General features: G+C 39.3%; 3 protein-coding genes across 3 annotated transcripts; all 3 read left to right on the top strand.

The window, feature by feature from the left end:
* The first annotated feature begins 5,483 nt into the window (after positions 1 to 5,483).
* Positions 5,484 to 7,668, top strand: LOC149104909 (fibroblast growth factor 2-like). The gene is made up of 3 exons (XM_089271475.1): positions 5,484 to 5,610; positions 7,182 to 7,285; positions 7,489 to 7,668. Exons 1-3 carry the CDS (start codon positions 5,484 to 5,486, stop codon positions 7,666 to 7,668), a joined length of 411 nt encoding a protein of 136 aa, XP_089127601.1.
* Positions 7,669 to 9,499: 1,831 nt separating this feature from the next.
* On the top strand, positions 9,500 to 11,470 carry LOC149104910 (fibroblast growth factor 2-like). The gene is made up of 3 exons (XM_089271365.1): positions 9,500 to 9,617; positions 10,911 to 11,014; positions 11,223 to 11,470. Exons 1-3 carry the CDS (start codon positions 9,500 to 9,502, stop codon positions 11,403 to 11,405), a joined length of 405 nt encoding a protein of 134 aa, XP_089127491.1. The 3' UTR covers positions 11,406 to 11,470.
* A 1,904-nt stretch (positions 11,471 to 13,374) lies between these two features.
* LOC149104911 (RAD52 motif-containing protein 1-like) lies at positions 13,375 to 16,117 on the top strand. Its single transcript, XM_089271366.1, has 4 exons — positions 13,375 to 13,462; positions 14,453 to 14,595; positions 15,198 to 15,320; positions 15,783 to 16,117. Exons 1-4 carry the CDS (start codon positions 13,375 to 13,377, stop codon positions 15,936 to 15,938), a joined length of 510 nt encoding a protein of 169 aa, XP_089127492.1. The 3' UTR covers positions 15,939 to 16,117.
* The last annotated feature ends 5,574 nt before the right edge of the window (positions 16,118 to 21,691 follow it).

Genomic DNA, 21,691 nt, shown 5'->3' on the forward strand with positions numbered 1-21,691 from the left:
ATCAATTCATTTAACGATCGTCAAGATCGCCCAGGACCTTTACCCATGAATAAATTTATATGATTTTTATAAAGCGAAATTCTGGAAAAGGTGTCGCCTTTTAAACATTTTTTGTAAAATTGTCTGAAACAGTTTTAGAATTTGAATTTGCTAAGAATTAACAGGAATATTCACGGATGACTGTTATCTTCCGGGCACATCGTGTGTTACTGTGATACTTAAAGCTACTAAGGCTAGATTTATGTAAAATGTGATTTTTGTGCTTCGAGCTTTCAGCTCCAGGAGTTTAGCGAATTGAATTGGTTTATAGTATAGATTCACGTGACAAAGTAAAAAGTAGATCATGGGCACTCCAAGATTGCCTAGAGAAACAATAAATATTAAAGAGAAACGTTCAGTTATGTTTTAGTGATGACGGGCCGAGTAAAGAAAGGTGACGAGAAGCACTAGTGCGCTGGACTCGGATCGAGCGGTCCTGGTTCGAGCCCTGCTTGGGGTCATTGTGTTTTTCCAGGGCAAAACTCTTCACTCTCACAAGGCCTCTCTTCGCTCAGGTGTATAAATGGTTACCGGTAAATTGTTAAGACTAGTAGAAAACGTAGATTAAAGAGTGCGTTCGAGTTTTCGTAGGTTTGGTATGTTAAAAAAACAAAAATTCTAGGGAAAGTATTTTGCCGGTGCCTGAGCTTTTAGATACGCGTAAAATTGGTCTCCCTTCAGCAGGGGTGCAAATAAGTGAAATGATCTCATAGCACGTGCATACGAGAGGGTATGTTCTCGTTTATACATGTATTATGTGATATTAGTTACGACCGGTCAGTAAAATACATGGACTGCAGTCGGTAGACCGCACTTAGTCCGCAGTCCGCATTTTATACCTGAGTCGGCGTTTTATGCCCAGTCCGTAATGTTTAGTCCGCGTTTTATACCTAAGTTCATGTTTTATACCCAGTCCGTAGTCCGTAGTCTGCAGTCCGCAGTCCGCAGTCCGCAGTCCGCAGTCCGCAGTCCGCAGTCCGCAGTCCGCAGTCCGCAGTCCGCAGTCCGCAGTCCGCAGTCCGCAGTCCGCAGTCCGCAGTCCGCAGTCCGCAGTCCGCAGTCCGCAGTCCGCAGTCCGCAGTCCGCAGTCCGCAGTCCGCAGTCCGCAGTCCGCAGTCCGCAGTCCGCAGTCCGCAGTCCGCAGTCCGCAGTCCGCAGTCCGCAGTCCGCAGTCCGCAGTCCGCAGTCCGCAGTCCGCAGTCCGCAGTCCGCAGTCCGCAGTCCGCAGTCCGCAGTCCGCAGTCCGCAGTCCGCAGTCAGCAGTCAGCAGTCAGCAGTCAGCAGTCAGCAGTCAGCAGTCCCCAGAGCGTGTTTTATACTGACCGTATAAATCGACACCAATCATGTTTGTTCCGTCGGTATGCGAGACGACGTGCTTTTATTACCAGAACTAGGGCAATTATTTTGTTTACGAACACGACTTTGAATCGCCTTGGCTTTGGGGTAACAGCTTCAGGGCATTTTCACTTCCGAAACAATGAAACAGAGGACATGTTTGTGTATCAAAGCAATCCTGTGGGAGTTGAAAGCTTTCTTCTGGTTAAACACTTTTGTCGCGCGTTGGGTTTATGTTACACATTTTGTGCACAGAAATCTAGGCGAGAGACTGAAACTACACATTTCCTCCTTTGATTTATTCAGCAGAAAGCAGCGTTGGTTTTTGTCGAAGAGAAGAGGGTACACAACACGCAGCCAAACTGCATCTTTCTGTTCGTACGTAAAGTCGTACACATTTCGTGAAGACTTTGTCTGCAAGGTTTGTAAATGCCATTAACACTGACTTCGAACTTTAAATAAATAACTTATCCGCTGCAGTCTTCAATGAGCTGCCTCGAAAAGTCTTACACATTTCGTGAAGACATGTCTGCAAGGTTTTCAAACGCCATTAACACTGACTTCGAACTTAAAAATAACCGACTTCAGTATCCACTACAGTCTACAATAAGCTGCCTCGACACTCGAAAGTACACAATATTCCGCAACACTCGAAAGAAAGTACATGGATGAACAAAGAGATGACGTCATTTCCCCTGAAAAACTTTTTTTTGGGTGGGGGGTGGGGTCCAAATTAGTGTCCCCAGATAGATACATACACAGATCTCGAATTTTCATGCATTACGCGATTAGAACTGCGTTCTGTCGAACGCAACAAGTGATTTTCCGAATTAGAAGTTCATGAATGATCTGTATTTATTGTTAGCTTATGTCGTCTTGATTTGTTTTGCATTGACAGAAATTCTTTGTTTCTGAGTTGAAACGAAGTACATATATATATTCAATCCTCAACGCACGATCTTGAAGCAATACTCAATTTTCCTTTATGATATAAAAGCAATATTCAATATTTATTGTTTCGCTTCAACACCCAGAACTAAAACTAGCGTGGCTTTCTTTTCTGAAACGAAAAATTACGTTACTTCCTCAGGCCCCATTTATATGGTCTCGGATACCCGAGACAACCCTCTTCCCGAGTTACCCTGGCAGAGGTAACTTTTAGCTCATTTCTTTGCAAAATTCAACCAACCGTTTACAAGAGGATGGGCGAGTTGTCTCGTCTCGGCAGGTTGGGTAACCCTGACAAGCGGGACAACTTTTCTTCATATAAACGCTTTGACTCGCCTAACCGGGACAACTCCTGGCGTGGCGAGTGTCAGGTAATGCCTAGATTTAGGATTTAAAGCAGAAATTCGTATCAAAGAAGTGAAAATTAACTCGGCAAAACCCACTGTGATCGAATGACCGAGGGAAACTCAAAGAAAGAGGGATAGTTGCACATTTAATTATTCAATAAGCGTTATGAATAATCATGCGGGGTCAACTTTGACTCGGCCTACAGGGACGACGCTTTCACATATAAACTCTCGATACTGCAGTTGCCTCAGAGAGAGGCTGAAGTTGATCTCCCCTACCTGAGACCATATCACTGGGTTCTTAGTTTAAGCTTCGGCCGTCAATGTAGTGCTAAGACATTGCTTCCTGACTGAAGAGGGAAACAAAAAAATGGCGTCAAACAGTTTTGTTCACATTGCTTTTTAGTTTTAAAATAAGATGGCAAAACTGTAGATCGCCGTTTGATTATAAATTACTGTTTTCTCCATTTACTTTTATCAAAATTCACTCACACCGTCTTCCCAGTCCTAACTACTTTATAGAAGAAACGGCTTCGAAAGCCAGCTATTAAACGTTAACCCAGGATTAAAAGTTAACCGAAGTATGTATTAATCTTTTTTTGTATAAAAATGTTTTTCACTGCTTATGCTTTGTATAGATTGAGATTATTCCAATTCAAACCTGAAGGGCAAACAATATGAACAGACAACGTCAGCGACAAGTTGCAAAACAGTTGCAAAACTGAAATTAAAATTTTCGCTAATCCTGGGTTAGCTTAACCGGGCTTTGAACGACCCTGCCCTGGTAATTAACTCGAAAAAGCTTCCCTTAAAGGATTTCAGTCATGGTATTTTGTGTTATTTTGGGCACGTACAAAATAACCTTCATATTGAATGAAACCAGAAAATACTAGTTAACTAAGATAAAAAAACATGTAAGAAATAATTGCAAACCATAAATGAACAAGGAGGGTTAAGGATGGACAAGATTGACACGGATTACAGACGACGACCTTGAAAAATTTTAGGTTAAACTTTTCAAGACGCGCAAACGGCGACGTAGCTCCTTTAATCTAGACAATCCATGAACAGAAAACGTCGGCGAAAAACTACAAAACTGAAATCAAAATTAAAAAAAAAATTAAACTTAAACTTAAAATTCTCGCTAATCCTAACCCGGCCCTGGTAATTAATTCGAAATAGAATAATCCAGACAATCTAGTGTGATTAAACCAAGTCCTTCCGATGATCAAAACGCGACAAGTTCCAGTCTAAACAGGAAACAAACAAACAGAGACAAGTGGTTTCAGAACCACCAATTCAGCAGGGTACAGAGGATCAAATTAAATTAAGTGATCCACTCTGCTAAAATAACGTAGAGAGACTAAGACGCTTAATGGACCGAATGTTTTCTGCGCATTTTTATTTGATGCTTTGTTCTTTTTCCGCTCCCTGTATTTGTCTCTTATTGACTGTTTTCAATTTCGGCGCTGTGCTCAGCACTTCCCAAATCTCCATTCGCGCAACTTCCCCGTTAGTCGCCATGATCGCTATCGGGGAATGTGCGCATGCGCGTGTGAGGGCATAACGGGGCTCAGCTGATAACTGAGAATTAGTCAAACTTTTTAATTACTGATGGCAAAGATCCGAGATCTGCAGAAATTCGTGATAACTGAGAAGTTTTAACCGATAGCCGAGAAATCGCCGAAAATTTAACTGATAAATATGGGTTATTGACCAAGCGTGAGGTCAAGATGGCTGGACATTCATGTTTATAGACCGACACGGAGTCGAGGTAAACTTGCAACAAACGAACGCACTGTGCCATCTTGACCTAAATAGCCAACTGGTCTGCCTCCTGCCAGTTGGGATTTTTAACTATGTTACCTTTATTTGAAATATTTGTTTCCTTTGTTTTAGTGGCATGCCTGTAAACTAGCTAAGCGTAGTGCTTGTATAGCTAAGTGCATGACCACTATAAAAAGATTTACATTACACTTTACATTTTTTTAACATGCCTGGTCAATAAGGGATTTATTATATGGATTTCGGGGAAATTTTTCTTGCGGGACAGAGCGAAAATTCCGAGCGGGTCAAATAGTACCATCTTGCCCGCTAGGATAGCCAATCACATCACAGTATTTGGTTCATCTTGCCCGCTCACGGAGCTAGCCATTTTTAACAGAGATTTCAGAAAGAAAGAGACCCAAAGGCAAAGTTGTGACGAAGTATTATTACCCAGGCACTCCCATCCTGCTAACGCTTGACATAATGCTTTTATGACGTCACACGGCCTCTGGAGAGCGTCAGATTCGCACATTCCTAACTTATCGCTCAAACCGCTTGTCAAGTCTGAAGTCTCATGCAAATCAGTGTAATGTCATCGATATCAACTCATGTACGATATAGTAGGTGTCCTCTTAAAGTCACAGTCATCTGTGAACTATTTTTACATCTAATTGAAATTCCACCGTCCCAATACTCGCACGCATGACTGATCAACTGATGCAACATGCAAATTAACCACCCTTAAATAAAGCATCAAAAGAAAAGCTTTTATCTCAGATAACGCAGGAAAAGCTCTTAATTGTTTTCCAAGGTACTGTGATTTCCACTAAAGGTTACAGCAAACGGTTGTAGACATACTGGTTAAAACAATTTCGTGGGAAGGCGCCTGGGTTTTTATTTTGGTGATTGAAGTAATGCACAGAAAACGAATTGGGCAGCTTTGACGGCTAAGAGGAATCTGTTAGGTTTGCACCAATAAACTTTGCATATTCACCCTTGAAAGTGAAAGGCCCTGCCTGAAACTGTGTACAGATCGCAGCGCCGGTCATGACTTCTCTTCAGCACACAACAAACGTCTCCCGAAAGACGCAATTGATCTCCCGTCACGGGTTCTTTTTGCGAGTAAGAGATGACACAGTTGAGGGGAGTCAACAACGAATCGGTGATGTTTATAGTAAGTTTAATTCTTCTGTTTACTACACACACATGTATCGTACGCACTGTAAACCAACAGGTCTTAAACAGCGAGTGCAATTGTTCCTATTAAGTTCGCTAATGAAAGATCAGAGCTTAAACCAGGATAAACAAATTAGCCCGGCTTCATGGTTTTAAAGTTTTAATTTTGGATCATTTTATGCTTGCCGGTTGGTATTGTTCACAACTTGTGTCGAAGATTCGACGTAAATAACCAGGAGAAAGGGTTCTCTCTTCATAAAGTCCTTAAGAATTTGTGGAGAATTATGATGACTTGGAAGGTTTGTCTTAATCAGGTGAAAACGCTTTCAACAGGTATACCAGTTTGTGTAAGGCCACATTGATCTTTAATTAGTTTACATCTCGGCCGTCTTTTGGACTGAAAAAGATCACACCGGTTCTGAGAGAGTCACGTGACAATCGTGCAAGACAAGTTAAAGTCGCGCTAGGGTTGTTGCAAAGGTCAAAATATTAAGCATCAAATAATTTTTTTTAAAAGGTTAAGCATATGTGTTTGTCATTTGGAATATAGTCTGATAGGAATTACGTTATATTGGGAAAATTCTATATCTGGGCGCGGCGAAACAATTTTGCAGACGAGTGGTTTGACGAGAAGTTTTGAATTAATTTATTTGTTAAAAAAAAAAAATCAGTGATCGACTGTAATGTTAAGTGACTTCAAAACACTGTTATGTCTGGCTTACTGCTACAAAAGGCCTGCCCTACAGGGCCTTACCCAGAAAGTGAGTTAATGTCTGTGGTCAAATTCTTTTCCTAGGTATTTAGCAATGTTTTACTTTCCCCCTTTAAAAAGAAAAACAACCAAAACGAAAAACAAAAACAAAAACAAAAGCAAAAAAAACAAAAACAAAAACAAAAACAAAAGGCTAAGGCAAGTGCCTCGGTTTGCCTAACACTGGCTACGTCGCTAACCTACCTTACGTCAAAGACTCGGCCAATTAATTAGAGGCATAAGACCTTGATCTATGTCTTGATATCTTGCGAGAGGTGAGTTGAGGGGCGTGAATAGTCTTTCGGATCAACGGATTTGGCCGCTTGTGCACTGATCTTTTTACCACATTTTGACGTCATCTGTGATCTATTACTGAACAGACGCACAGCAACATATCATGGATTCTACTTGTTTTATATTTTTATATAATAAATACAAATTTTGTAAGAAAACACCGCGCATAAGCAGTACCAAAGATTTTCTTGCTAAGATTTGGGCTGGTAGCGCTTGCTGCATGTTTCATGAATGTTCTCTTTTTTTAAGGGTGTTTTCAACACGCTAAGCAATTTCTTTGGCAACTTAATTGTATCGCAAAAGAATTTTGAGAAGAGTTTCCTTGTCTGACAGGGCTTTGAAGTAAGGATCAAGATAAACTTTAAGATCTGGTTGCATTGGAAAGCTAGCAAAGATGTACACACATAAGCTGCCAAACGGGGTCACGCTGAAGTACACCCAAATTTGCCAACTTACATTTATCTGTGACTTCGTTTTGCCAGAGCCGTTGACAGAGAAATGTTTATTCTAAAATTGATTTGCAGCCACCCTTGAAATGATATCTGTTGCGCCAGGGGAAATTGTGTTAAGAGGAGAAGTATCTAACAGATATATCGGGATGGACAGTAAAGGAAACCTCTTGACTTACGCAAGTATCAATGATGTCTATGATTAATGCCAATGAGGATTTAGTCATACACGCACGCAACGCGCGCGAATTGATGCACGCGCTCGCAGTCACCCAGCTTCCCTTCCTTCGTTTCTTCCCTCACTCATTCACTCGCGTGCTCGCTCTCTCGCTCGATCGAATCTAGATCATTTAAATTAACCTTTGTACTTGACTTTCAACAGAGCTCCTTGGTGGACGATTGTTCTTGCAAAGAACATCATAACACGAATGGCTACAGTTCATTTGAGTCCAAGCCTCACGTAGGCTGGTTCCTTGCACTGACAAACGATGGCAGAGCAAAGCCAGGGTCCAAAGCTGCATCCGGCCAGAGAGCTGTGGAATTTTTATCAAGAAGAGTTTAATGTGCTAATAGATTTTCCGCTCGATATTAAATTCTTGGTGCATTTAATAATGGTAATAGCGCAATAACTTCATTTTAGTTGGACTAGAGTATAGCTAAAATAGACGATATTCAGGGACGAATCCAGGATTTTTCTTAGGAGAGGGTGCACCACTAAGGAATTGCGTAACTGACTGGTGAGGTAAACAAATTTTAAAAGCGAATACGAGGAGGGCCTCATCTCCGGGGGGGGGGGTGTGTTGTTCACCCCTTGCACCCTCACCTTAGATCCGCCCCTGATATTTGAAGAAGTTCTAAGGTATTATTATATTATAGGAGGGTTTGATTTTATCTGTAGAACAGCACGTGAAAAATTGCAGAAATCCTTTTGCAACGGAAGATGAGATAAATCGTGACAACAACAGAAGTGGATTAAAATAAAGACAGTCTTGGAAGTACGAATCTGTATTTTTCGGAACAATCTTATTACACAATATAATTTGGCATTTCTTTGCATTGTTCTGAGTGAAAGCAAGAGAATATAATGTCTTGGTAAAAACTATATTTTGAAAGCATGGAAACCGAATTCATTCCTTGTGTCAAGTGAATTTCCGCTCTTGCGTAACGTTAACGGGTTGAATATTCGTTCCTAAAATAAAATATACCAATATTATATACATGGAAGTCTTGAATCAGGTAAAAGTTGAAGATGTGTCATGTTTATTTTGTGACAAATGTGGCCTCGTTTTTGAAAGGAGACAGAAAGTTTTCCCTTTCCAACAATGACTTCCACCTCAGTTGGAATTATTGAGAACGGGGTAGAGAACTTTACTTAGTTATTTGCAACGTTGTTTGAAACTTTGCACATCCTGCCTAGTTTTACTCATTTGCCGAAAATGTTCTTGTACTTTTTGCGTAAAATACATTTTTACTGTAGATTTTTTTTACTTTCCTATCATCTCATTTAACATATACTTCCTTTCCCCATTATATCACTCAAGCATTTTTCAGTTTCAAAAACGAGACTTTCATAGCATGTGGAAGAAGCCTAATATAAAACTACAAATGACAAGTCCTTTACATGTAATTGTCGTCTTAAAACTTAAAGGAAGGAAACTTCGATTTTTATTCAAAAATAGGGCTGCGTTTGTAAAGCAAGACACTATAAGGAAATACCCACGTCTCAAGGTAGCCACCTCCACCAATAATTTACATATAAGAAAATATTTGATGGTACACAAAGGCCATCAATAAGCGTTAATAATTGCAAAATGTCCCCAGGTTTTCTATGAGCTCCTTGTCAACGAGGCCCAGCCAGTTGTCTTTCCCTCATACTTCACGAGCGGTCAGGAAATTTTTTTTCTTAGCTATCGTTTAAGGAGAAATTCCCCTTTCAAAAGTGTCGTGTGTGCGATCGTGCCCTTTTGTCATTTAAAGAGTTTTTGTCGAGGGCTCATAGACTATAGCCATAGTTTTTGCGCCGAGCTTCATATTGAAACAGAGGCAAAGACCAAGTTAGTTTGAAACAGAGGCAAAAGGCATATCCCGTCTCGGCACCAGGGAATTTTCACTTTTGAGGTCTAAGGCGGCGTCTCAAATGCTAAGCACGTCAGTGTTAGTATAGTACCAACAAGGATGCGAGAAAGTTCTTCAATAAGCAGCCGCCGGCCAAAAGAAACGATGTAGAGGAAAAATTTACGTGCCCTTCCAAAAAAAATGAAAATGCAAAGGGAATTGGCAGGGTGAGTGAAAACGAAATTCTTTTAACTAGGTAAGCGTCAGTCACGATTAGACTAGTACACTCAAAATAGCTTCAGTGTATCGCAAATCCACTTACAACAACAACAAACGACATGGTTCATTTCACTCCCTACACGTCGTCACCGAAGCATTTAAAATGCAGTCATGGCTTCTACCTCAGAGTAAACGAGAACGGCGTACAGGGAAGCCGGGACGAAAATGATATTTACAGTGAGTAGAGAAATTTATTTCGCTAATTATAATGTAACGTATAACTTACAGAATGCCTGCGTGTTACATTCGGGCCTAGGAATTGTAACCCAGCCAAAACTCAAGTGAAACGTTTTCTTGGCATTTTTAGCCATTTATTTCCGAGAGCGATCATTTTCTTATTTCTCTTTACGATGTTGTTACATTGTCAAGTAAGCAGGTGAGGAGATTAAAGAAAATCATCAAGCAAGGAAGGGATGTCGCCTTCATAGAGAGTGATATTCTCTAAACTTAGATCAAAGGAAATGCGTAATAGTCAGTTAGGAGTAAAACTTCTTTAAATCTACATGGCTTTAAGCAGTTTTCAGTTTCAAGAAATCCAAATTTGCATTCGAAAAGGCCCAGTGCCAATGAAAAAAATGTATTTTTGATGTGAACTTCACTGAGGTCAGGTAGTACTTCTTGAAACTAGAAGAAAAGGAGTTCTGACGGTTATTGAAAATATAGCATTGTCTACGTGAAACCAGACACGAAAAAGAAAAACACGATTACGGTGATGAACTTAATTTTTTGACCAATTGATTGTCGGCCAGTTTTCCGCTTTCAATGTTAATTTAAATAATTTGGTGGAACACCAAAATCGTAATTCGTTGTTGATGATTTTCACTCTTTGTCATTCGCCGTACATTGCGCTGTTCTTTTAAAATGGAATACTTGGAAGGCGATCTTAAGTAAATTGGGTAGTCCTGTTACAATATTGGGTTACCTGTGTGCAATTGTCTACACTGCAATCGTGTCCTTTGGTAGCTTTGTTATACAGTTACAATATTAAAATGTATCGATGCTTTGCACGAAGTCATCAGAAAATCAGAAAACTAGCTAGACAAACATTATGTAACTGACTAAGATGATTAATTTAAGTTTTTCACTTTCTCGCCATAGATCAATGCCCAACTGTTTTAAGACGTTAACTTAGCTTGAGCCTGTGATCCAATCGAAAACCAGTACTTGTTTTTTTATAGGCGTCAATTGACCATAACCTGAATGTCCAATATCAAAGATGTACGCTGTAAACCAAGGCTGCATGTTTCGGTCGACTTATTAGCAAGAGTATGGCCGCCATATTGCGTAGTGGTCGTTGTCGTAACTTTGTTAAAAGAAACCTGCAGCACTATCATCCCATTCAGAACCGAACTAACACTGTACTTAGGCAACAGGTCCCAGTTGTTCCATAATACACAAACAGGAATCAGTGAAACACTGACAGTTGTGACCCAGCCGCAGCTGCTATTTCTTGTGTTTCTTTGTCAATAGTTTTCCTTGTAATGGAGTTGATGGAGGTCGGTGTGGTCAGGATAAAAGGAAAAGCGGCAGGAAAGTACATTGCAATGAGTGCAAACGGAGAGTTATATACCACAGTAAGTAAGAACTGTCTGGTTTTGAATTGAATTGTCTAGAGGACGATAGTGTTTGGAATAACTGGGTAGAGACTCAAAAACAATATCACTGATAAGGGTGGGGATCGAAGGTACTATTTTTTTTTCTTTATACCTGTTGAGTCTTGATCTTGCTCTGACTCAATCCTATTACATTACTTTTTTGGTAACTCTTTTTAAAATTCTACAGACCTCCTCATCTCGGCCAGAATGTGTCTTCAAAGAGATTTGTGGGACCGAGTGCACTTCGTATCAATCCATGCTCAATCCTGACTGGTATCTAGCGCTGACGAAACAAGGCGAGGCGAAGTCTGGGCCCAAAACTAAACGCGGTCAGAGGGCTGTTAGTTTCGTGAAAGAATCTTTGCTGTAAGATGATTGGATAGCGACTGATTCACAAAGTTGACTAACTTGTAAAGAATAAAAAGATATAAACGTAAGCGTGCTCGATATAATAAGGCCACCGTAATGATTCGATTTAGCACCCTTCTTCCAATACGCGCTCCCTAGACGAGTACCGTTTTTTTTTTTAAAAGCGCCCCTGATTCCAAGAAACTCCCCCATGGCGAAGTGACATTCAAGACAGGGTTATAGAATAGGCTGACTAGACTGGTGAATTATGACTGCGCTCCCATCTGAACGTAATATAGCCTGCGTGACAGGCGTTCAATGGTGAAGGAGAGGGGGTGGGGGTGGGAGAGTGTTCGAGCAACGATCGCTGAATATCCTGAAAGGCAGTTCTATTTTGCTCAGCCGAAATTTGGCAGCAGTTGTGATTTACGGTATTCTGTCTTTTAATTTCTCTACCTGCTCACGGTTTACGCCGGACTCTTTGTGACAGATAAGATTTTTGTCCTACATTGATTCCCTTGTTTTAAACTTAGATAATAATAATAATATACCGAAACCCCTTTTTGCTGGACAAAACACATTTTATGTGGACAAGATTTTCAGTGAGATTTTGAAACATTTGCAATAGTCGTTTGAGTTTTTCTGGCATATGTTTTCTCCCTTGTCAAATTATGTTTTGCATTAGTCGTCGCCATCCGGTACCCCAGTATCCTCTAGCGCGACACAGATCGCGTGGACAAGGTGTGAATCCATATATATTTGGTGTTCCAGCGCTGATTGACTGATTTCTGACAACTCGCTCCGCGTTGCATCAGCGGGGTTTCTTGGGCTCTAAGTGATGCGGGCAGGCTCTTCTTCCTTTCTTCCTTCCCTACTTTCTTTCCCACGAAGAGCTTCGCATTCTATGGGTAGCTGTGTAACTCACGTCTGGCTCAGTTATAGCCCTCAGTTATAAATGCTATACAGGGTAATCACTCACTCGTCCTCTTAACCCTTTGTGAGGCATAAGCTCGCAACTTTCCTAACCTTGTTCCCACGGTCCTCTCTCTTCCTCCCTTGGGTTTTCTCGAGGGAGAGAGAGGGCCCTGAAAACGAAGTTGCATTTTTCGATCTTTTGCCGCCTTCCACATTTCTGGTCATGTAAGGTCCGTCTCATCTCAATTTCGAGAGTTCTCCGCCATCATTTATTTGGTCTCCTTAGGGTTTTACTTGACATAGGGCCTTATATTATGTTTAATACGTATGCACTCATGGAACAATTGACTATGAGCAACTCTGTATACAGTAGTGAAAGGTACACATAACCCTCCATAATTTGGACATGCGCTGTTGGGCCCGTTTTGTCTCCCTCTGTAGTATTTATTTCATAATTAAAAATTACAATGAAAACGTTCGCTGGCTAAAAAATTTCAAAACGAACATTAGCTTTCGGCTGTCGATCTACAGCCTTCGATGGATAAAAATGGAATGCAAAAGGATAAAGTATATGAAAAAAGGGCGAGATAAAAATGATAAGAAGAACAAAAGCAAAGTAAAAGTATAGTACTCTTTTTAAACAATGATTACCTAATTTACACATTTTTACTTTGCTATTGTTCTTCTTCTTATTTTTATATCGCCTGTTTTTACATACATTTTATCCTTTTGCATTCCATTTTTATCCGTGGCGGGCTGTAGATCGACAGCCGAAAGCTCATGTTCTTTTTGAAACTTTTTAGCCAACGAACGTTTTTATTTTAATTTTAAATTATGTCTCATCCTGGCAATCTTTAATAGTATTTACTTCATTTGCCAAAAAAGAAGCCACAGTTGAACTAATCGAGTTTTTTCGTCCTCATAAGAATGAAGTTAATCTGTATGTCACCAACATTTCAAGACGGCTAAAGAAAGAAGTGGTACAAGTAAGGATTTCTTTGTGTATAATAAGATGTTTTGCCACGTAATATGCACAAAAATGGTGTACAACTGAACAATAAGAATTGTCGTTTTCAATGATTCAGGTGAAACTGCTTAAAATATTTTCGCAGTTTGGATTGGTGTATGAAGTACAAGTGATCGATTCATCGGATAGTTCAGAAGGTAACTTATTTTTCTTGTTCTAATTTTCTGATTATAGAAACTCTTTTTAACGTCAGAACTGTGAACACTGAAGACTTGGATACTTTAACAAATTGACGTCAGTTTTTTATGTGTAAAATGTGTAGATGGAGTGGCCCTATACAGTAAGCCTATTAATTTTCTTAGGTGATTACATGATTTTGACTGCAACTTGCTCAGCATAAGTACTTGAAACTTAACGGAGGCATTTCAGAGCCACCTTCAATGTCAGACAATTTTGAGGTTTTCACTCTATCAGCAACTACTAAGTAATGGAAATGATAAACCCATTAAAGAATAATAAGTATAACATTGTTGCTAGAACCAGAAGCCTATCACCTGGTGTAGGTGATATGCGTCTGCTAGAATTCATTACCAGTCTGTCAGTTTAAGTGTTTTGCCTTAGCTGAATGAGCTACAACCCTGGTCTAAACTAGTTGTGACAAAAACTATATTGAAAAAAATATTATCATTTTTCCATTTGTACTGAGTAGATTCCAAAATGTCGTTAAATAGATGGAGCTTATACCCTTCCCCTGACTTGTAATGTTTGTAATCATGTGTTTTTGATGGGGACGGGGATAACAGAAGAACTTCATCCTTTGGTTTTCAGACCAAAACAACATTGAATGGAGGTAGTGAGGGGTGGGTTGGGGGGCTACAGTCTGGTTTGATTACATCATAGTATCACATGCAATTATTGACAATACTATCTTGACAGTTTTTTGCAGGGTTGTAGGATGGTGTAGCTAAGTGCATTGACCACTATAAACATTCAACATGTAAAATTGGTTTAAGCTGTCTTAACAAGCCAACTTGGGATGATCCATTTTTAATCTGATTACTTCCCCACCATGCATGAGAAGGAACCTAATCAAGGCTGCATGTAATAGACTAAAGTAAAGTCAAAAAGTGATTATTAATTAACTGGGTGATTATCTAATAACATGAAAATTATCATTTTGTCATCAGCTCCTGAGGAGTCCACTGTGAATTGTTCTGACCTGAACTACAGTTCTCTATATGCCTTTGTCAAGTTTTATTCAGCAAGGGCAGCAAAAAAGGCAAAAGAGAGAATAAGTGGAGAGAGACTTTTAGGAGGCCAACTTTTAAAGGTTAGTTTTAGTTTTCCCTTGTGGCAGAGTTCTCATGGTAATAATGTTCTTTATCAACTGTTGCATAATTTTTAGGCCAGGCCGGGGTTGCTTGAAAGGTGGATAGCACTATCCACTAGGTATTAAAATCGCTATCCAGTAGATAAGTGTTAACAAAACAAACCACGCTATCCACTGGATAGTGATTCATCTGGTGGATAGTGTTATCCACATTTCGAAGAATCCAGGCCAGAGGGCTTAAGTGTCCTGGACGTCAGATCAAGTTATTTGAGTTTGAGCCCTAGCCAGGGTCATTGTGTTGTATCCTTGAGCAAGACACTTAACTCTCACAGTGATTCCCTCTACCTAGATTAGATCTACATGTACAAATGGGTACAGGTGACTTTAACGCCACAAGGGGTGGGGGTGGGTAAACCCTCCCATAGACATGCTGTCCCATTAGGGAGGTGTCAAAATACTCCTGGACACTTAATACTACAGAAACCAGGATGTGCTCTGCTGGTAATTGGACCTCTAGGTCCAATGCAGACTTTTTTACCTGTGTACGGTGTTATCTCAGTTAGCTTTAATTAAGAATTTATTGGTTAGCATTGTATATGCAGGTCCAGTTTGCTCAACGGAAAAAGTTCACAGAAGTTGTTCGACACCCTTTGTACATGGCGAAGTGCACAGTGCTTGCTAATCATTACTTTGGATTTAATGGGTGGTCAACAAAAATTGTTCAGGTAATGGAATCTTCCTTTCTTCATTTTGTTATGGTCACTCAGAAATGGTGATTATTTATTTGTTTATTTGTCTTTGAGCTTTAAATACCATCATTAGATCTCTTGTTTAGGGTAGATTACCTAGTACATAATAGCTTTACTAATTACTGGCTACCAAAGTCAATTATCTGAATTTGTAAAGTAAAGTCGTTGTTGATGTTAAAATTCTGATGTATGATTTCTAAATTTTTGTGAATTAGGGTTTTCTGAGAGAACCTCAGTCAAGTCCAAACACTTCCATTTGGGTAATATGGGTCACCACAATGTGTCATCAGTGCAGGCACTTACTGTAACTCTTCACGTTTAGTGACTTAAGAGGAGTGTAGCCACTTGCCTAGGTGAGGAGCCACTCCCCTTGATGTAACAGAAACATGGAAAAGAAATCGTTCCTCTCACAAGTTTTTACTATTGCACTTTTTGCAGCTAGAGAGGCTAGAGAATAAAATTGATAACAGTGATTGTCAGGAAAAGAACAATTCTTTGTATAGATGTGTGGTTAGACTGGAGATTAAAGATTGTGAATTCTTTTGTGATGGCACTGGGCATGGTGGAGATCAAAACATGATAGAGCAAGGTTAGTACAGATTGATGGGCTGTCAAAGTGTCAACACTGATATTTTTAAATTCAAACAGTGGCTTGAGGATGTTCACATGAATTGTTTCTGTGCATCCTTACTGTGTAGGAAAATTCACACTCTACATCATCAAGTGTGTGCTAAGTAATAAAATGAACAATAACAGGGGAGATGGCCATTGCTATGGATTTAGCGATCTTGCGCATTCAGTGACCCCTATTTTTCTTTTGATAGATCACCTCCTCTACTGATTTTCTCTGTTTAGCAAAAAAAGAAAGAAAATCTATCAATTAAAAGTTTGAATTTTTTGCAAAATGCACCATCGAATTCTGTTCTTTTTAGTTCGTTGTTTATCTGTGGAGTGGTTTCAAATGCCTCTTGGAGGATTAAGTTATGTTGGCAATATTTGGAATTATTTATGCAACAGACCCACTTTTATGAAATATGACTAATATCATTTACCTCCGTTGACTCACCTTTGATATTTAAGACCATGTAGACCATCTGTAAACCATGCTGAATTATGTACGCCAATTTGTCACATGCTTTGACTCTGAAATGAAGTTGCTGACTCCCAATTTTTTTTGCATTTTTGACACAGGTAACTCATTATCTGACTGCAGTAAAAATTATTACAAAATCTATATACTGGAAATGCTCGTGCGAATGTCCTTAAGCAATGGTATCATAATCTGTCAATAGAGCAATTGTGAGAGTCTTCCATGTGGAAAGAAATTTGTGTCCAATAGCCCAAGGCTAGTAGATTTCTTTTGGAAACTTTGTCAGGAAATAAATATTATGTGACTTTTCAACTTTCAAATTCTTTGTAAATTTTATGGTTCACAGAAAAAAAGACCCTGCCAAAAGACTTGAATTGCTTGGATATGCCAAGAAACTGGCCCACAGACATGCATATGAAAATGCATTTAGAAGAGTGATTATTATATCTTTGGAGAATGGCAAAGTTGGAGTAGAGATAAACCAACAAGACATGCCTGATTGCAGTTTTGATGAGCCTGCAGAGGATGGAATAGTTCATGTAAGCCACATTGAAGAAATGCCTGTCAGTGATTCAGATGAAGAACATAATACACAATTAGAACTTCAGAATAAAAGTAACTCTTCACTTGTTTGTAATGGTGTTGAAAGCTGAAATTGAACTTAATGAGCCTGGAGAGGCAGGAACAGTTCATGTAAACAATATTGAAGAAATTAGCCTGTGAGTAATTCAGACGAGGAACACAATACACCATTAGGACTTTAGAATACATGTAACTCTTCACTTGCTTGTAATGGTGTTGAAGCTGAAATTACACTTAATGAACCTGAAGAGGAAGGAATAGTTCTTGTAAACAATATTGAAGAAATGCCTGTCAGTGATTCAGATCTCCTATTTTTGATTCCAATTTGAACTGGAAACCATACTTACACGAATTGAGCAAGAAAGTTTCAAGAGGTATTGGAGTATTATCTAAAATTAGATATTATGTAAACAGGAATAAATTATCACATCAATTATATTATTCACTTATTTACCCCTTCCTCACCTATGATTTATCAATTTGGGGCAATACTTACAATTCTACTCTTAAACCTTTAGTAATTCTTCAAAAGAGGGCTATACATTTTATAACTTTCTTGAAACTCTGAGCCTCTTTTTAAGGAATTAGAGATTCTTAAATTAACTGATCTTGTTGTCCTTCACAATGCACTCTTCATGCATCACTGTTACTATAATCTTCTTCCATCTTCTTTTGAAAATTGTTTTTTTAGACCATATTGGGTCAAAATTTTACCTCATTAGTATTTAGGTTGTCTCTTTTAAGGCTGATAGAATACAGTGAGCGTACATTTTTTCTTTAAATTTTCATGGCTACTGTTGCCTAGCAACAGTAGCCATAATGTTATTCAATGTTTTATTCATGTGAAAAATCAATTTCGAGGAAAAATCCAGTACTTCTCAGGAATGCAATAATGTTACAACACTTTATTATCCAATTTTCGCTCTATTATCTGTCAAGTAGTCACTTACGGGAGGTTAAAAACGAAAGAAAATTTCAGACTTTTAGCTCCAAAAGTGGTCGTGGTCGCTTATGAGAGGTGGTCATTTACAAGAGTTTCCAAATATAGTGATTTGACTGGGAAACTTTTGGTATTTTGGAAAGCTGGTCGCCGAGAAGAGGTGGTCACTTATGAGAGGCAGTCGCAACCGGAGGTTGCTCTGTATTTATTTAAATCAACAATTAAATGGACACTCAGGATAATTTTGCTGCGTTTTTGGTCAAAACAATTATCATTGTAAATCTGTCTCTAGACCTGGCTATGCTTAGGGAAATCCAAACCTCCTGGGGGGGGGGGGGGGGGGGGGCGGGACTCACATATAAAGAGGATGGGGGTGATCTTCTGAAATTTTGAAAAGAACCCCTAAGAGGTACCAAGATCCTGTTTTGTGGGCGTGGCTTGAAATGTTTTTCACCCCTAAGAGGTACTAATTCTGAAACAACATATTATCTCTTGTTATATGATTTTCGGATCAATACACCAAAAGGTACGGCAAAAGCTCCCGCTGTGAACCTTTTGAGGCTGAACACCTTAAGATCGAGGTACCAAAACCGCTTTTTTAACCCCTAAAAGATACGATGAGCAACCCCGTTCTTTTTATTTGAAAGTTCGAACGCTTTGATACACAGACGGGATGAAACGCAGATTGAAGAAATTGTACAAAAATCGAAGAAGTTTAACATTTAGCCAGGGCCATGTAATAACAAATCAACTTATAGCGAGGTGTGATAAAAATAAGGTTTTGCTTTCGACTCGCGCCAATCCTTTGAAGGCGTTTTGCGTTTTGCGCCCTCTGGTCGCGAGAAAATTGGGGCGAGAGCAAAAAATCGAGGGAGTGGGTGCTGGTGGGGTGGGTGAGAGATTGCGGAAATGCTGTTCATTCATGCGCAGTAAATGCTACGAAGGCGATGTGACATGTGTTTGGTAGTCTAGGACCATTTTTTCCAAAAATCGGCCATAAATGGTGATGGTCAATAGCCTGCAACGTTCTTTCCCGAGGTAAGAAGTGCTTAAAGTCTTAAAAGTATTTATACTTGGTTAACTCAGCTCGTATTTACAACGTACGTTTGTTAAATAGCATACGCAGCAAATTGTTTTCCAAAATCTTAACAAAGTTAGATGTCGAGGCTGTTATTTGACGGCCTTAGAGATCACGAGCTTCATCAAACAAAAGCTATTAAAGTAATAAGCTCTTGTTGCTGAGATCTGGTCACTGCAGATGAATTTTATTATTTTCCTTGTGCCGTCATGATCACCCCTGCATACCTGCCAACCCCCAGGATACAGAAATCTGGAGACGTCTAGAAATCTTTGCATTGTAAGAATGTCATTTTCAACGATGCCCGAATACTCTCCGAAAATCACCCGAAGGCCTTCTGAATGTTCCCAACGTCTGTCGGTTAGAACAGCATTTATTTTTCATAATCTTAAATGTTAAGTTACTCAGTGATTCTAAAGTTTTACATCTTCTTTCAACATCTTAGTGCTATCGTTATGATCTATGCTGAAAAGTCCACATATTCCATTACAATATCTGCTGTAAAGCAGGGTTTTTACTAACAGAAAAAATAAGAAGGAAAACAGGTCTAAAAATAACAAAGTTTATATGGAAATCTGATTTTAAATAATATTCATAAACTGTGCTTCTGCAGGATTCATGAATTGGAAACATTACTGATTAGGCCCTCAAATCCTTTGCCTTGTGCCTAAAGTTTCCAATTCATGAATTTTTCAGAAGTGAAGTTTTATTAATTTAAAACTATTTGACATCGTGACTTGCAGCTCTGACCCGCTCACATTTCAAAGCGCTTGAATTTTCAAAAAACCCACAAAAGTAGCTTACCTCAAGTGTTGACTGATGGCTGAACGTCAACTGGAGGAATCTCCTTCACTTTCTGCGAGGCAAGTCTCCTCACTACGACCCTCAAAGCCTGAGGGAAGGGCACCTAAGAATTCTTTTTGCAGCGAACTGAAATCCATGCTGGCAATCTTCGCTTCAAGTGTAAACAGCATGCGAAAACTGCGCCAACTTCCTTCCGTGTATTGTGCAATTGGATTGGTTGATTTCTGACCAATTACAATTCTCGTTAAATATATATCGATTTCATCGCTCTGTTTCCTGTTTTCCGATGTTTTTCGATTGAGAACAGCTCAAATAAGAGCACTAAATCCACTTCTTGTTTTATTTTCCTGTTTGGATTCTCCAAAAAGACGAAATTGATGGAAAAAAATTGAAAAAAGCCACGTTAGGTATTTCCCGGGAGATTTGGTGCTCTAACCGGGAGACCGGGAGATTTGATGAAAAACTTGGAGACTCCAGGGAAAACCGGAGAGTTGGCAGGTATGCCCCTGGGTGCTGGGTATTTACATAAGTTAAGCTTAACTTACTCAAGTGTTAGAACTTACTTGTATTGTGTGTTGTTTACTTTAAAAACACATGAAGCTATAACTTAAAAACTTACTTAGGGTTGATCCACACTGAGAACAAAACTTTTGTTTAAGATTAACAAACAAACCTGGACGAAATAATTTGTCTGGCATGGGGGGAGGGCGGGGGGATGTTGGGGGATGGAGAAAATTACGTACAGCTCATCAATTTTGTGACTTTCAATGTCTTCTTTATCGGCAATTGAGTGGGAAATGAACTAGTTATATAGTTACAGGTGGCTTTTATTTATAAAAATGTTCGTACGAAAATTTATTCAATGTAGAGCATTTCTGCGGTAAGATATTGACTTGCATCAGAAATTCAAAGAATACCTAACTTGAGACGGTGCAAGTGACTGTAAAGCGGCCTTAAATAGCAGATGTTCGAAACGCAGAGGGGAACTCCTATATGAATAGGTCGGGGATGCTCATCGTCTGGGTACAAATCAAGGATTCTGGTCTCACTTAGGGTGTTGATGACGAAACGTCACCATTTTTAGCCGTCAAAGTAACCTTTAGGGTGCACTCAAAGAAATAACAATTGAAAGAAACGCTCTCATTTAATTTCTGGTTTTAGGCTTGATTTCTGCTGATCTCTCGAGTATGCGAGTTGGGTCTACAAGTACACGAGGGATCCTTTCTTGAACAGTGGCTAGTAATTGAACCTATTCCATTTAAAGTGGTATCTTTTAGGGGTCTGATGAAGCTCGAGCAACTCCCATATCAGTCTTCTTTAATTTGGGAGTTAAATTCAAATTTTCTAACGAGCATCCATGACCTTTTCATATGGGAGTCTCCCCCCCCCCCCCCTGGGGTTTCAATTGTCTAACAGGAAGTGATCCGGTGAAGGAGTGAAGGAGGGATGGAGTGAAATCACTTCACCACTACATCTTGGAAAATAATATTTTTCAAGTTCAAAAATAAATATTGTACAAGTTAAAAACTAAGACCGAAGACAACCATAGAATCTCAAGACCTGGGTTTGCTTTAATTTGAACTTAATGTCAGTCTGGATCACAAGTAACAAAACAGTGTTATTTAATAGTTCTTGGATTCTCACAAAGCCACCCAGTGATACGAGTGCAAGATGAAATAAAGAATATTAAACTACAAAAATAAATAGGGAAAGCTCAACTAAACTGGAATAAAATTCCATTTCTACATGGGCAAGTTTTGGTACTGTGAACAGTCATGCTATTTCATGTACATCAACTGGCGTGCATTTTAATGACTAAAGTTACGCACGCAAACGGCTTGCATAAATTGAAT

The sequence above is a fragment of the Orbicella faveolata genome, unplaced genomic scaffold (assembly GCF_042242905.1).
Source record: "Orbicella faveolata isolate gen_17 unplaced genomic scaffold, um_ofav_v1 contig_34, whole genome shotgun sequence".
NCBI lineage: Eukaryota > Metazoa > Cnidaria > Anthozoa > Scleractinia > Merulinidae > Orbicella > Orbicella faveolata.

Excerpts from the sequence above, each read along its gene's own strand:
- LOC149104910 (XM_089271365.1), top strand. The coding sequence starts at position 9,500 with ATGGTTCATTTCACTCCCTACACGTCGTCACCGAAGCATTTAAAATGC. Across the intron at positions 9,618-10,910 it reads GGACGAAAATGATATTTACA|TTTTCCTTGTAATGGAGTTG; the intron begins GTGAGTAGAGAA and ends CTTTGTCAATAG. Across the intron at positions 11,015-11,222 it reads ACGGAGAGTTATATACCACA|ACCTCCTCATCTCGGCCAGA; the intron begins GTAAGTAAGAAC and ends AAAATTCTACAG.
- LOC149104909 (XM_089271475.1), top strand. The coding sequence starts at position 5,484 with ATGACTTCTCTTCAGCACACAACAAACGTCTCCCGAAAGACGCAATTG. Across the intron at positions 5,611-7,181 it reads ACGAATCGGTGATGTTTATA|CCACCCTTGAAATGATATCT; the intron begins GTAAGTTTAATT and ends ATTGATTTGCAG. Across the intron at positions 7,286-7,488 it reads AAGGAAACCTCTTGACTTAC|AGCTCCTTGGTGGACGATTG; the intron begins GCAAGTATCAAT and ends GACTTTCAACAG.
- LOC149104911 (XM_089271366.1), top strand. The coding sequence starts at position 13,375 with ATGATTCAGGTGAAACTGCTTAAAATATTTTCGCAGTTTGGATTGGTG. Across the intron at positions 13,463-14,452 it reads TTCATCGGATAGTTCAGAAG|CTCCTGAGGAGTCCACTGTG; the intron begins GTAACTTATTTT and ends TTTTGTCATCAG. Across the intron at positions 14,596-15,197 it reads TAGGAGGCCAACTTTTAAAG|GTCCAGTTTGCTCAACGGAA; the intron begins GTTAGTTTTAGT and ends TTGTATATGCAG.